Source organism: Piliocolobus tephrosceles, chromosome 3, assembly GCF_002776525.5.
Source record: "Piliocolobus tephrosceles isolate RC106 chromosome 3, ASM277652v3, whole genome shotgun sequence".
Lineage (NCBI taxonomy): Eukaryota > Metazoa > Chordata > Mammalia > Primates > Cercopithecidae > Piliocolobus > Piliocolobus tephrosceles.
In genome coordinates, this window is record NC_045436.1 from 98,322,414 (window position 1) to 98,335,735 (window position 13,322).

The 13,322-nt window shown below is 37.1% G+C and overlaps 1 protein-coding gene across 1 annotated transcript in view; it reads left to right on the forward strand.

Annotated features, from left to right (window-relative positions):
* The first annotated feature begins 10,663 nt into the window (after window positions 1-10,663).
* Window positions 10,664-13,322, forward strand: part of METTL14 (methyltransferase like 14) — a 26,245-nt gene continuing 23,586 nt past the window's right edge. Inside the window, exons 1-2 of the mRNA XM_023220036.1 lie at window positions 10,664-10,894; window positions 13,182-13,270. Of these exons, the coding sequence (XP_023075804.1) occupies window positions 10,829-10,894; window positions 13,182-13,270 (155 nt within the window). The 5' untranslated portion in view covers window positions 10,664-10,828. The remainder of the gene's footprint in view (window positions 10,895-13,181; window positions 13,271-13,322) is intronic.

Sequence of the window (13,322 nt, forward strand, 5' to 3'; positions counted from 1 at the left end):
ACTCAGTCATCTATTCCAAAGAAATGAAGACTTGCATTAATACAAAAACCGGTACATGAACATTTATAGTAGCTTTTTTCGTAACAGCAAAAACTGGAAACAAACTATTAATATATGTGCTCTATTGAGCAAATAGTTAAACAAACTATGGTACATACATACAATGGAATACAGCTCAGCAGTAAAGAAGGAATGAACTACTGATACATGCAACAACTTGGATGAATCTCCAGAGAATCATGCCAAGTGTAAAAAGATAAGCCCTAAAGATTACATACTGTATTATTCCATTTCTACAGTAATTTTGAAATGACAAAATTATAAAAATGGAGAACAGATAAGTGGTTGTTATGGGTAAAGGAGAGGGTGGCAGCAGGAGGGAAATGACTGTGGCTATAAAAGGGCAACATGAGGAACACTTGTGGTGATGGAAGTGAGTATCAATGTCAGCATTTTGGTTGTGATATTGGACTATAGTTTTGCAAGATGTTGTCACTAGGGAAACTGGATAAAGGCTACATGGGATCTTTCTGTGTTACTTCTTACAAGTGTATGTATGAGAATCTGTAATTATATCAAAATAAAAAAAATTCCTTTTTAAAAAAGTTAACCATTTGACATGGTTCTAATATATAGCTCTATCTATCTATCTATCTATCTATCTATCTATCTATCTATCTATCTATAAAATAACATCTTTCACTTAAACGCACCATAGAATTTGTTGTGGAAGTTTTGGCTAGGGCACGAGGTGAGTAAATGCAATTTTTGCAAGTGAGGATTGAGACCACCTGGTTGTAGGACTTGTAGAAGAAGTAGAGCATAACTGGCTAAAAGGCTTTAAATTACATTATCCACTTTGAAAGTCTACACTGGTTGAGAATTAGAGGCTGGAGGAGAAAATTTTTGCAAATTATTATTAGGCTGCGATACCACCCCTCTCCTCAAGAGGAGGGGGTAGCAGGCAGTCCCTTTTCACCCTAATTTGAGAGGAAGCTTAAAGAGACCACTAGAAGAACTTAAGGTCTTGGGGAGATCAATATGTTGACCTCTCATTTGGAAAATCCAAAGAGCTAGAGCTGGCTAGTTCCTCAGAGGGCAGGGACAAGAAGCGGTAATGTGAATGTTTGGAGGAGCCATTCTGTAACAGGATTTTTGGTTTTCCTTAATTCCAGCAGTGAAATAAATAAATAATACTTCCAAAGTTTGTTGGGGACAAACCACACGGTTTTCCCATGAACCAAATGGGGACCACTCACTTAAAGCCAGCATGGGTCTTATTAGGTTATGCTCCAAAGGATGTTCCATAGGGTGAATAGTCCCTAGAGAAAGAAGCTAGGTAAATAAAGATCCAGAAGAAACAGAGATGCATTAATCTTTGTCATGGGAATCCACAGGTTGGGTAATGTGGCTCTCAGAAGAACCCATAAAAATGCTGATGAGAAAAAGAGTTAATTTTAAATATCTGTCAAGTCCGGAAAGTTTCAATGCTAGATCACGAAGAAAGTATCAGTTTAGTTTGGGCATTTCCCTTAAGCTGCTTCCATTAAATCTTCTCCTTCCCCACACTCCAAACCTGGTGAAACCTAAGTTGGAGCATCCCCATGGGGAAAGAAGGGAGCAGCGGAGATGTGTCCTCTTGTCTCTACCTCCCATACTGCTGGTATCATGCCTGCAACTGGGCTGGAAGTGCGGCAGGAGAGAGAAGCCTTAATTCTGTATCCAGAATTAAATTCTAACCTCATATTTTGGTTATTAAACTGAGACTAAAGGCTAAATAATCAAATAACTATTTCTAATATTTAGGAATGAACACAAAGTGCATAGAAGACTGCTGAAGTTTACATTCAGGGGCAGAGGAAAAAGCAAATCCATAGAAAGGGTAGTAGAAGAAAAATAATTAATTTTTCTTAATTTTATACTATGAGTCCTGCTTGTTCAATATTCTGAATAAAAAGGTTTTCTTCCTATATATCTTAGCAAATTTTTTCCAAATTATACATTAGCATATATGTGTGTACACACATACGTTATGTGTTTCCCCCCATAGTATGAATATAATATCTGTTTCCAGCAGCTGTCAATATAGACTTAGACATGGATGTGGTAGAGGTGCTTCTTCATAGCACAATTTCCAGTTTTCCTGAATACAGTACTACCAATGTGAAACTATATTTTTGCTTGAGATAAGTATTGCCATACACAAGGTTCAGACTTCAGAGCAATAGCAAAACTATTACAGTTGGAAGGTTAAGTTGGAATCCAGTTCATATCCAGGATGAGAAGATATCCAATTTATTTCCTTTCAGTAAAGCTTTTCAAGTTTCTGTGGCCACTAGCTGAAGCTGTTTTGTTCTGCTAAATTTCACCAGAATCAACATGTTTTGGCTTATTGTATATTTGACCCATAAATGGATGGGAGAAAAAAACAGTAGATGTAATTCAAATCAGAGGGAGTTCTAAATAATCCATGTCTGACTGGTGAACACTCATTCTGCAGCACTCATAAGTTATCTGATATAAATGCCCAGAGGAGAATGCTGGGAAGCCCACGATGAACAGCAACTCCAGTGATTACTTTTGGATGACCTAATTCATAATCTGAAACAAATTTAGTGTGTTTGCCATAATTTGGTTTATTATCTTTCTTTTGAGCATATGTACAAAAATTGCCTTTCATATTCACTCAAAACTGAATTATGTGGGGTAAAAATGACAGTATTTGTATTGGCTACAATAATGCAACATATGTTTTAAAGAATGTAAACAACTAAATCCATTTTTATGCCATCTAGTATAAAATAAAAAAAATTCTTTAGTAATTTTCTAATTTATAATAATTTATTTTTTAGTGGCACAAAGTTTACCATTTACAAACAGTAGTTTGTAAATTTTTAGATCAGATCTTTTATTGTTCTGGGTTATAAAATGATATAAATATTTAAAATCCCAAACATTAATAAAAATAAGTAGGACTTAATGATATTATATTTTCAGTCTCTTTGAATGCAAGCTTTATTTTTGATTCATCATAGAATGCACTTTCTTTTTCTAATTGTTTTTACCATTTCAAATTTAACTTAGGGAGAAAATACTCAACTTTAAAGTAAGAATTAAGTTGTAAAAACAAACTAAAAACACAGTGTTAAAGTACTCAGACAGTTTGAATAAGCTACATCACAGAATTTCACATTCTTTAAACACCACAAAGTTAATGCCAAGAAGTATCTGCCTGATAAACAATTTCATTTCTTATGTAACTATGGCACCTTATTAGAGAGATCCTTACAAGCAATTTATACATACAGCTATTTCACTTACCTTGACAAGTTTTTAACTAGCCATTTTCTGTAATGCATAGAGATACAGTGACCTGCTAAAGAAAATAAATTATAAAAAAGATAAATTACAAATTAGAAATAAATTATTATTTATTTATTTATTTATTTATTTATTTATTTATTTATTTATTTATTTTGAGACAGAATTTTGCTCTTTCAGCCAGGCTGGAGTGCAGCGGCATGATCTCAGCTTTCTGGGTTCAAGCAATTCTACTGCCTCATCCTTCCAAGTAGCTGGGATTACAGGCACGTGCCACCATCCCCAGCTAACTTTTATATTTTCAGTAGAGATGGGGTTTTACCATGTTGGCCAGGCTGGTCTTGAACTCCTGCTCTCAGGTGATCCACCCACCTCGACCTCCCAAAGTGCTGGGATTACAGGTGTAAGCCCCCATGCCTGGCCTACTTTCATTTTAAAGGTATATTTCATTTTACTAAGTTTTTTATCCTACAAGTATTTAAGATAGTTGCATTATTAATATATTTTTAGATAGGAATAAATTTACAGGGACTGTTTCAGCAATTTTATATAAATAATAAAACTTTTATTGAAAGTAGTATTTTATATGCATTTCCTTCCTAGTTATAGGTACTTTTAAAGCCTATTATTTTTCTCTCTTTAAAAATGTAGTAAACATTTTTTACAAACTTGTAATGCTATGTAGCATGAATTAAAAGAAATTTAGGATAGGTATAGTGGCTCATACCTGTAATCCCAGCACTTTAGAAGACCGAGGCAGGAGGATCGCTTGAGGCCAGGGAGTTTGAGACCATCCTGGGTCACATAGTGAGATGCCTGTCTCTACAAAAAATAAAACAAAAAATTAGCTGGGTGTGCTGATGTGCACCTGTTGTCCTAGCTACTTGGGAGGCTGAAGTGAGAGGATTATTTGAGCCCAGGAGTTCGAGATTATAGTGAGCTGTGATCACACCACTGTATTCCAGCCTGGGCAGCAGAGCAAGAGATTCTTTTCAAAAAAAAAAAAGAAAGAAAAAAAAAAAAAAAAAAAAAAAAAAGGAAAAGAAAAAAGAAAAAGAGAGAGAGACACAGAGAGAAAGAAAGAAAGAAAGGAGGGAAGGAAGGAAGGAAGGAAGGAAGGAAGGAAGGAAGGAAGGAAGGAGGAAGGAAGGAAGGGAGGGAGGGAGGGAGGGAGGGAGGGAGGGAGGGAGGGAGGGAGGGAGGGGAGAAAGAAAGAAAGAGGAAAGGAAAGAAGGAAAGAAAAGGAGGAGGAGGAAGAAGGAGGAGGAGGAGGAGGAGGAAATTCAGGGATGAGTCCACTTGTTGGTCGTTGTCATATTTACCTCTGAAACTGCTATTTTGGTCTCAGAAATAAAGTAGAATTGTTATCGATGACATTTATACACTGCCCAAACCATGTCTTTCTTTCTTGTCTCATTCCTTTTTCTATAAATGAATTTAGAAAAAAACCTTTTCCACATTTTGTCTTTTGGTTTGTCCTTTACTTTTTTGGTCTTTCAATCTATTAATGACACAATTTGTGACTACCTGTCTTTCTTCTCTTCAGATTGTTTTCCTTTATGCTATACAATTTTATGTTCTTATTTTTCTAAGTTTTTTGTAGTTGTCATGAGAAATTACCTTGATGAAATGGTGACCTCCAAGTACACTACAAGGCAAGTTATCCCGGAAGTCACAAAACAGGCTCAAAGATCAAAAGAAGATGTTTGAATCACATAGTTTATTAAATCACTTTAAAGCACATAATCTGAACCAAAAGGAAACAGATGGGGTAACTTTCCACACTTAGAATAGGGTTCAAGTGGGAAGGGCCACACAAGGTGAATCCTGAGTTATGCAATATTCATGCATCCTGTGTCTCTCTCCATATACAGCATCAGCCTTCTTCACTGATGGTCAGATTGAAGTTTGAGCCAGGTCAACAGACAGAAGGTGCTTGGGGCCAATGACACACACTTGCTCTATTAAAGAGAGACAGTGACAAGTATGCCTGGCCACAGCCATAACTTGTCAATCGACCTGCAAAAAGCTGTGGGTACTATAAGGATTTCTTAGGTAGAGCACACGTGGGCCCAGAGTAGGACCATAAGTGGCTGGTATAAGGGTGATATGTTCTTTCCATCCCTTTCCATCTATAAATAATATAGTAATACAGTAAATATATTTAATATAGTGAATATAATATAGTAAATATAGTAATATAGTAAATATAATATAGTACATATATCAGTCTATATTTAGTATATTATGAATTCTACCTATGTCTCACAAGCCACTTGCTTACTCATTATCTGTGCTTAACACATTCTATGGGATTAATCCACCTCATTCTGTACTCTACAACAGAACTGAACTTTCTCAATTAACAGAGCAAACTCATGTTACACTCATCAACCTTTAAATATTTTCTCATGTATGCAGTCAAATGTACTGACATTACTTGTAACGTTTTTGTATTATTTTATTTTATTCCCCTTGTCATTTCTCACTTTCCTTATAGTTTTTGTCATTTTGAAGAAACCAACAGGGATGTTTGGTGCAAATGCCCAAAATAATTCAATTCAATTCAGTTATCCACATTTCCCTCTGATATTGATATATAGGCTGTGAAATATATGTCTTATTACTTTACGTTCTAGAAAATCAAGCCTTTAAAATTATTTTTATATGGCTGGGTGCAGTGGCTCACACCTGTAATCCCAGCACTTTGGTAGGCTGAGGTGGGCAGATTACCTGAGGTCTGGAGTTTGACACCAGCCTGGCCAACATGGTGAAACTCCATCTCTACTAAAAATATAAAAATTAGCCAGACATGGTGGCTGGTGCCTGTAATCCCAGCTACTTTGGAGGCTGAGGCAGAAGAACTGCTTGAACCCGGGAGGCAGAGGTTGCAGTGAGCCGATATCGTGCCATTGCATTCCAGCCTGGGCAACAACAGTGAAACTCCATCTCAAAATAAATAAATAAATAAAATAATTTTTTTTTTTATGTAATCGCAGTACCCTTTAAAAATCTATTGACAAGTGATGATAAAAACAATATTCATCTCTGTTTCTTATATATTTCATTTAATTTGACATATGAGGCTTGATAAATATTTTCTCGTGCCACGTGAGCACTAGACCTCAGCAGTTGTCCTGATGAGCACAATAAATTCATAAACTGGGGAGTCTTCTGCATTTAATGACTATAAATAAAGCTCCAAGGATGATGTAAAATGCTAGGGGCTCTCTCTCAATTTCTACCCAACATAGGTACTCACAGTTTTTCCAACAAAGCTCAGAAAAGTTAGAGAGTTATCTTCAATCAACAGGTTCATCAATAAGCATCTACCGAGTGCCCATTCTTTACAAGGCACTGGAAGAAAGCAGAACTTATCATCGGATTCTGACACTCATTTTATCTTGTGTGCATTCCTGAAAAAAAGTTTCTGCTTACAAAATGTATTTTTAGAAAAGTCACTTTGGAGCCAATCTCTTTATTCTAGGAGAATTTTATCTTACTCAACTATAAATTTACAACAAGTACAAGAAAAAAGGCATGTTTAGGAAAAAAGACAAAACTTTAATGTGCTTATAAGATTGGGTACATAAAGGAGAACAGAGCAGGCTGAGTGTTTTCGGTCATTCTTGCATTGTTATAAGGAAACACCAGAGACTGGATAATATATAAAGAGAAGGAAGCTTATAACCATGGCACAGGCGAAGAGGGAGCAGGCATGTCACATAGCCAGAGCAGGAGCAAAAGAGAGAGAGAGTGGGGCAGGGGGAGGTGCTACACACTTTTAAACCACAAGATCTCATGTGAACTCAGAGAGAGAGCTCTTATTACCAAGGGAATGGCCCAAGCCATTCATGAGGGATCTGCTCCTGTGATCCAAACACCTACCACCAGGCCCTACCTCCAACATCAGGGATTAAAATTCAACATGGGATTTGGTGGGAACATACATTTAAACTCTATTAGTGAGACAGTAAAGTATTGTATAAAATGCTAGGTGTTTTAGATATTTATCCCCTCGAACTCAGAAATATGCTATCTAATATGGTAGCTACTAGCCCAATACAGCTAATTACATTTAATTAATACAATAAAATAAAGATTCAGTAATCTTTAATTTATAAATAATAATACACTAGCCACATTTTAAGGGTTCAGTAGACACGTATGGCTGGTGGCTACCATATTGATTAGTACAGAACTAAATGTTAGTAGAATATTTCTATTATTACAGAAAGTTCTATTGGATAGTGCTATCCTAGATATTGAGGAAATATACAAAAATTTTGAGCAGAGCTTGAAATGATAAAATTACAATTTTCCACAAATACCTAGGAAAAATTGGATAGACTGGAAAAAGATAAGATAATTAGGATATGAATCAGAATCCATGTCATCCGCAGGTTTTGGTTATAGACATGAAGAATGGTATGCGTCAGTGGTGCAACCAGAAGCAGAACTCTAGCCACAGAGCAGATATGGAGGCTGAAGGAGAGGTAGAATGCTTCTTGTTTAGGTAAATGGGTGGATATTGACCCTATTTTCTGAAATAGGAAATGCTAGAGGAGTGAAATTGATTTTTTTTTAGTGGATGATAAATTTAGGTTTTATTCATGTTAAGTTTGAGATTGTCTTAGTCCAGTTGTGCTGCTGTAACAAAATATGACAGACTTTGTAATTTATAGAGAACAGAAACGTATTTCTAACAGTTTTAGAAATAACATGAACTGGGGAGTCTTCTGCATTTAATGACTATAAATAAAACTCCAAGGATGATGTAAAATGCTAGGGGCTCTCTCCCAGTTTCTACCCAACATAGGTACTCACAGGTTTTCCAACAAAGCTCAGAAAAATTAGCACTCCTCTAGCATTTCCTAGAGCATTGTGGGGAGCATCATGAGTCGTGGAGCATAGATTTGGAGGAGTCATTCTCCAGGAGCCTGGGGAGAGATGCATAAGTTATAATGTGGATCTCTCTTTACTTCCTTAAATTAAGTGCCTAGAAGTAAATTGCTTCTTCAAAAAGTACGAATTATATGTAATGACTTTCCAAATTTCTTCCTCCTCTTCCTGCCACACACATTCCCTAGTGGCCTTTATGTTTTTCTAATGAACAGATGTCACTGATGGGCATATGAAATTCTCTACAAGTATGCTGATGTGGTCTGGTGTTTTAAAATTCATTAGCTGGGAGAGAGATTTCAAAATTATATCCCCTTCTTTGTAAAAACTGCAACAACCCTCTGCCCGACTCCAACAGTTTTGTAAATATTACATGGTAGTACATATCAGCATCAGTACAGTTCCAGGCAGGAAAATAAATCATTAAAAGTATTTTAAACAGACACCATTTACTATGGAGAAATAGTTAAGCAGATATTGAAGGCTACAAGAGCAAAAAGGGAGAAGTAAGGTTAAATTAGAAATTTTAAACTGCAGGATGGCTACCAGTCCTTTAGCTGGTGGAACAGAAGGTAGAAGTAGTATTATCATAGCACAAGAGCAAACTCACTCATTGTTAAGGGTGTCACCTTCTTAAGGTAAGGAAAGGAGGGGCTGCTTCAACTGGCTCTAGACTTTGTAAGGGACATAGCCATTGCTCTAGATGCCAGAAGCAGGGAGTAAAAGAAATGGACAATAGCTTTCCCATGTTCCCCCTTTTGATTTCCTGCCTGTGCCTCCTGTGGGCAGAGTCTCACAGGAAGCCATCTAACAAGGAAGGCTGGGAAATGTAGTTTGCGGACTCCCTGCCTAGCCATCATCTCGAAGCAGAGGGTAGGTGAGTATGGGGTTCAAAGATCACAGGCAAGTAACCTGCATAGCACCTTTTCAGGAAAAAAAAAAAAAAAAAAAAAAAAAAAAATCATCCATTAGACAGTAAACTCCATAAAGAAAAACTGACTTCTTTGGTTTTTAATCTTTGACGGACTTTATAGACTCTAGGGCCTTTCACAGTGCTTGCCATATAAAATGCTCAATCAATATCAACAGATATTTAAGTGAATAAATACCTATTCTTACCACTGGTAAAATTTAAATCAGTATTCAACTTAAATGATTGCCAGGTAATACAACTGATTTTTAAAGAAATTAACGCACATGGACATAAATGTTTTACAGTATCCAAATAGTGCTGACATTACTCAAGGAATTGTTTAGGACTACTCATTCAAAATTGCCTTTCAGACCTAGTTCTTGAGAAATACATTATAATTATTTCTATAAAAGTGGGCATGACTAGTGGAATCTAGTCATGCCCACTTTTGCACCAGCCTGACTCAACTGGTTTTGATCTGGATGACTTAATTTTATTTCTGAAAATTAAATCCACTCTCAAAGAACAGACTTGTTACTAATTTTGGTAAGTACTTACCACGATTTCCAATTAAATTTGAGGCAACACGATGTCTTAGTCCACTTCCGCCATTGTAAGTTTGAAATAAGATGGCAAATGTGGTGAATAATAATGGTAATAACTCAAATAAGACTTTGGCCTTTGCTGCCTTCCTATGACGACAGAATCACCACCTCCCAGTCCTCACCCCTCACCCCAGCAATCCGAGTAATTTTAGGAAGCTATTTGTTTCCTTATCTTTGGGTTATTTTCAGTTAAGACAAATGTACAAGGACAAAAAGGAGTGCCTTAGCTTCTGACTCCTAGGGCATAAACCAAGACACACTTTACTATCACACACTCATTTCCCTAAAGAGAAGAAGCCATAAAATGCCTACTATAGTAAAATATGAAACATTTCACGGGACAGTAAGGTGTGGGGAAGAGTGGGCAGATGTTGTGGCTATTACCTGCGTGAAGGTAAATAAAATATTAACAATAATAAGCACTTCTACAGCGCTATGTGCCAGGTGCTGTTTATGCTTTCAATCACAGCTCTGTGAGGTAGACACTTATGACTCCCATTTTACAGATGAGAAAACTGAGGCTCACGAAGGTGTTTAACTAGCCAAGGCCACCTGGCTAAGAAGTGAGAGGCCAAGGTTCAATCCTAGGCAATCTGGCTTAAGTTCGTGTTCTGTTAAATAATAATAATAATAATAATTAAAGGTATCTGGCAATTTTTTAAACGTTAGGACTGTCATCTGTGGAATCAACTGAAAAGGGAATCAACACTTCAGAAACTGTGATACACCAAGGGAACCTGCTATCCTGGGGAAGAGAGAGAAAGGAGAAGTCAGCTGACTACTCCTTCAGACTAGCTCAGACCACGCCAGCCCGCGACGTCCCTGGAGACCCCTGTAACGCAAAAGATCCTTTACTGGGTCCCTTCCAAGTGGCGTCACATCACAAGCGTCCAGAAGGAGGCGGGACTTCCGGGCCAAGCAAGCCATTATCGGCCGCGCCGGAAATCCCTACCGAGGAAAGCCTTGAGGATAATCTGTTCAGAAGCTCACGGTGAATATAGTGTTCCACAGACTCGGAAGAAAGGTTGAACAAGGGTTCACTGGCGATTGATAAGTACTCGGGGTAGTGAAAAGCAGGAGTTGGAACATGGATAGCCGCTTGCAGGAGATCCGGGAGCGGCAGAAGTTACGGCGACAGCTCCTCGCGCAGCAGGTTCGCGGCCCTGGTGGCCCCCGTGGGAGGGATCGAGAATGGGAGTGCGCGGCCGCCTCCTCCCTCCACACCCCGCCTTTTTCTGTCCCCTCTCTACCTGCCGCTGTTAAGGCCTTTCTGGTCCTTCGATCCTGATCCCTGGTTCTCTTTGTAGTTCTCAATTTTCGTGGTGCCCCGAACGTTTTTCAAGTTCCTTCCGCGGTCTTTGTGGTGCTAAACCGAATGCCACGATTAGCCTTTAACCTTTGGGGAACGCCCACCGAGTGTCTGGCATGTTCACGCCAGGATGAATGTCTTGTTATCCCCTACATTTGTCTTCACTATTTAACTGGTCATCTATTTCTTACTTTTCCTCGTCGTCAGCCCCAAATTCTTGAAATTGTGGTTTCATTATGAAATATTTTTACAGTTTACTGTATTTTCTTTGACATCTTTCTGAAGACTACACTGGAAGTAGTCTGAGTGTAAATTTTATATTCTGCGTCTTATGTACAATGTCCTTGTCACATCCACAGTTAATATTTGAAATCTTACTCTGTGTTAGTCACAGTAATCTGTTGAAACAGGTAGTATTACCTTCACTTATCAAGTAATGAAACAGGCTCCATAGGTTAAGGAATTTTATTCCTGGTCGCTTACTTCTCGGCTGGGAAATAGAACCTAGGTTGTCTCCCCAAAGCTTGTCCTCTAAACCATTGTCCTTCACTTCTTTCTTGTATATGAGTAAGTTAATATTTGCTGGTTAGTAGGGTACACTTGCAGAAAATACAGGTTGTGCACAGTTCTACTTAAAATCGAGGCTGTACTTTCAATTATACTATTCATATCAGTAAAAGTGATAGGAGAAATGCTCATAGACTATGATTAGTCATCTTGCTGTTATTTTTCAGTAAACTTGGTTTTAGTGAATGGACTTCTGAAATCTGTTGAACAGATTTGTGGTGTACTGCTGAAACTGTGGGAACTTGGGATTAGATTTGTTCCTTATCCCGCTGGCATTTAAGATCTTGGACAAATCAAATATCCTTTCTAAGTCTTCTTTTCCCCAACTTCTTTTATCGTATTATCTTCAAAATTGTTCAATAGCTCTTTGTTGCTACCACAGATGTTTTACTCCTTAATATTGAATTCAGATTTCTATTTCACTCAAGATACATTCATAGGACAATTATTTGTTGAGTGTTTTACACTCCACAAATCCCAGGGGCTCCAGCTTTTAAAGTTTTTTATGAATTGGTTATACTCTGCTTAGCCTTGTAACCATTATTTGTTTGCATTTGTTTGTATTATGCAAAATTTTCCCAACTGCCAAACAAAATTTGTGTTGCCGTTTTAAGGTAGTGAAGTTCAACATTGTATCCATAAATAGTAAGACTTAGCTTGAATAAAACTGGATCGATTTTTATTAGAGCATAGGATAAATAAGTTACATTATGTAAGCTGATGCCTACAAAATGTTTAACATGGTACCCACAACCCTGTGCAAACACTTCTTACCTGCTTTTTTTGGTTATTGCTACTGCAGGTTGAATATCTCTTAATCTGAAATGCTTGGGCCAGAAGTGTTTTGGATTTCAGACTTTTTTCAGAATTTGGAATATTTGCATATTACTGGTTGAGCATGCCAAATATCAAAAGTTTTCAAAATATGAATGCTTCAGTGACCATTTCCTTTGAATGTCATGTCAGTACTCAAAAAGTTCCAGATTCTGGAGCATTTTGGATTTTCGATTTTCGGATTTGGAATGCTCAATCTATATTAATTTGTGTATATTACTTTACAGGAATTTGGCTAAAGTGTCTATTTTCAAACACAGATGGTTCCAGACTTACTATGATTTGACTTAACAATCAACTTTATGATGGTTTGAAAGTGATAGGCATCCAGGCTGCTCAATGACTTATGATGGAATTATGTCCTGATAAACCCATCATAAGTGGAAAATACTGTAAGTTGAAAACGCACTTAGCATGTTTATTTTGAAACAGATTTACTTTCAACTTACAATGGGTTTATCAGGACATAACCTCATCATAAATCCAGGAGCATCTGTATAACTGAAAGCATAAAATGTTTGCCAGCTGTCAAACTCATTCTTAATTAATGCAGTTTTTTCCCAGGGTTTTTCCAGGTTGTCTTGCAAGCTGATTCATTCATTGTTATTGTGTGTATGTGAATTAAGGTGTTTTTGTTTTTTAAGTATTTAATATATTAAATGCTGCTACAAATGTCTAGAAAGGCTGTCCAATGCATTGTAATCTAATTTCTGATTTTGCCTTTTCTCAGTTGGGAGCTGAAAGTGCCGACAGCATTGGTGCCGTGTTAAATAGCAAAGATGAGCAGAGAGAAATTGCTGAAACAAGAGAGACTTGCAGGTCGGTCAAATTTTTTTTTTTTTTTTTTTTTTTTTTTTTTTTTTTTTTTTTT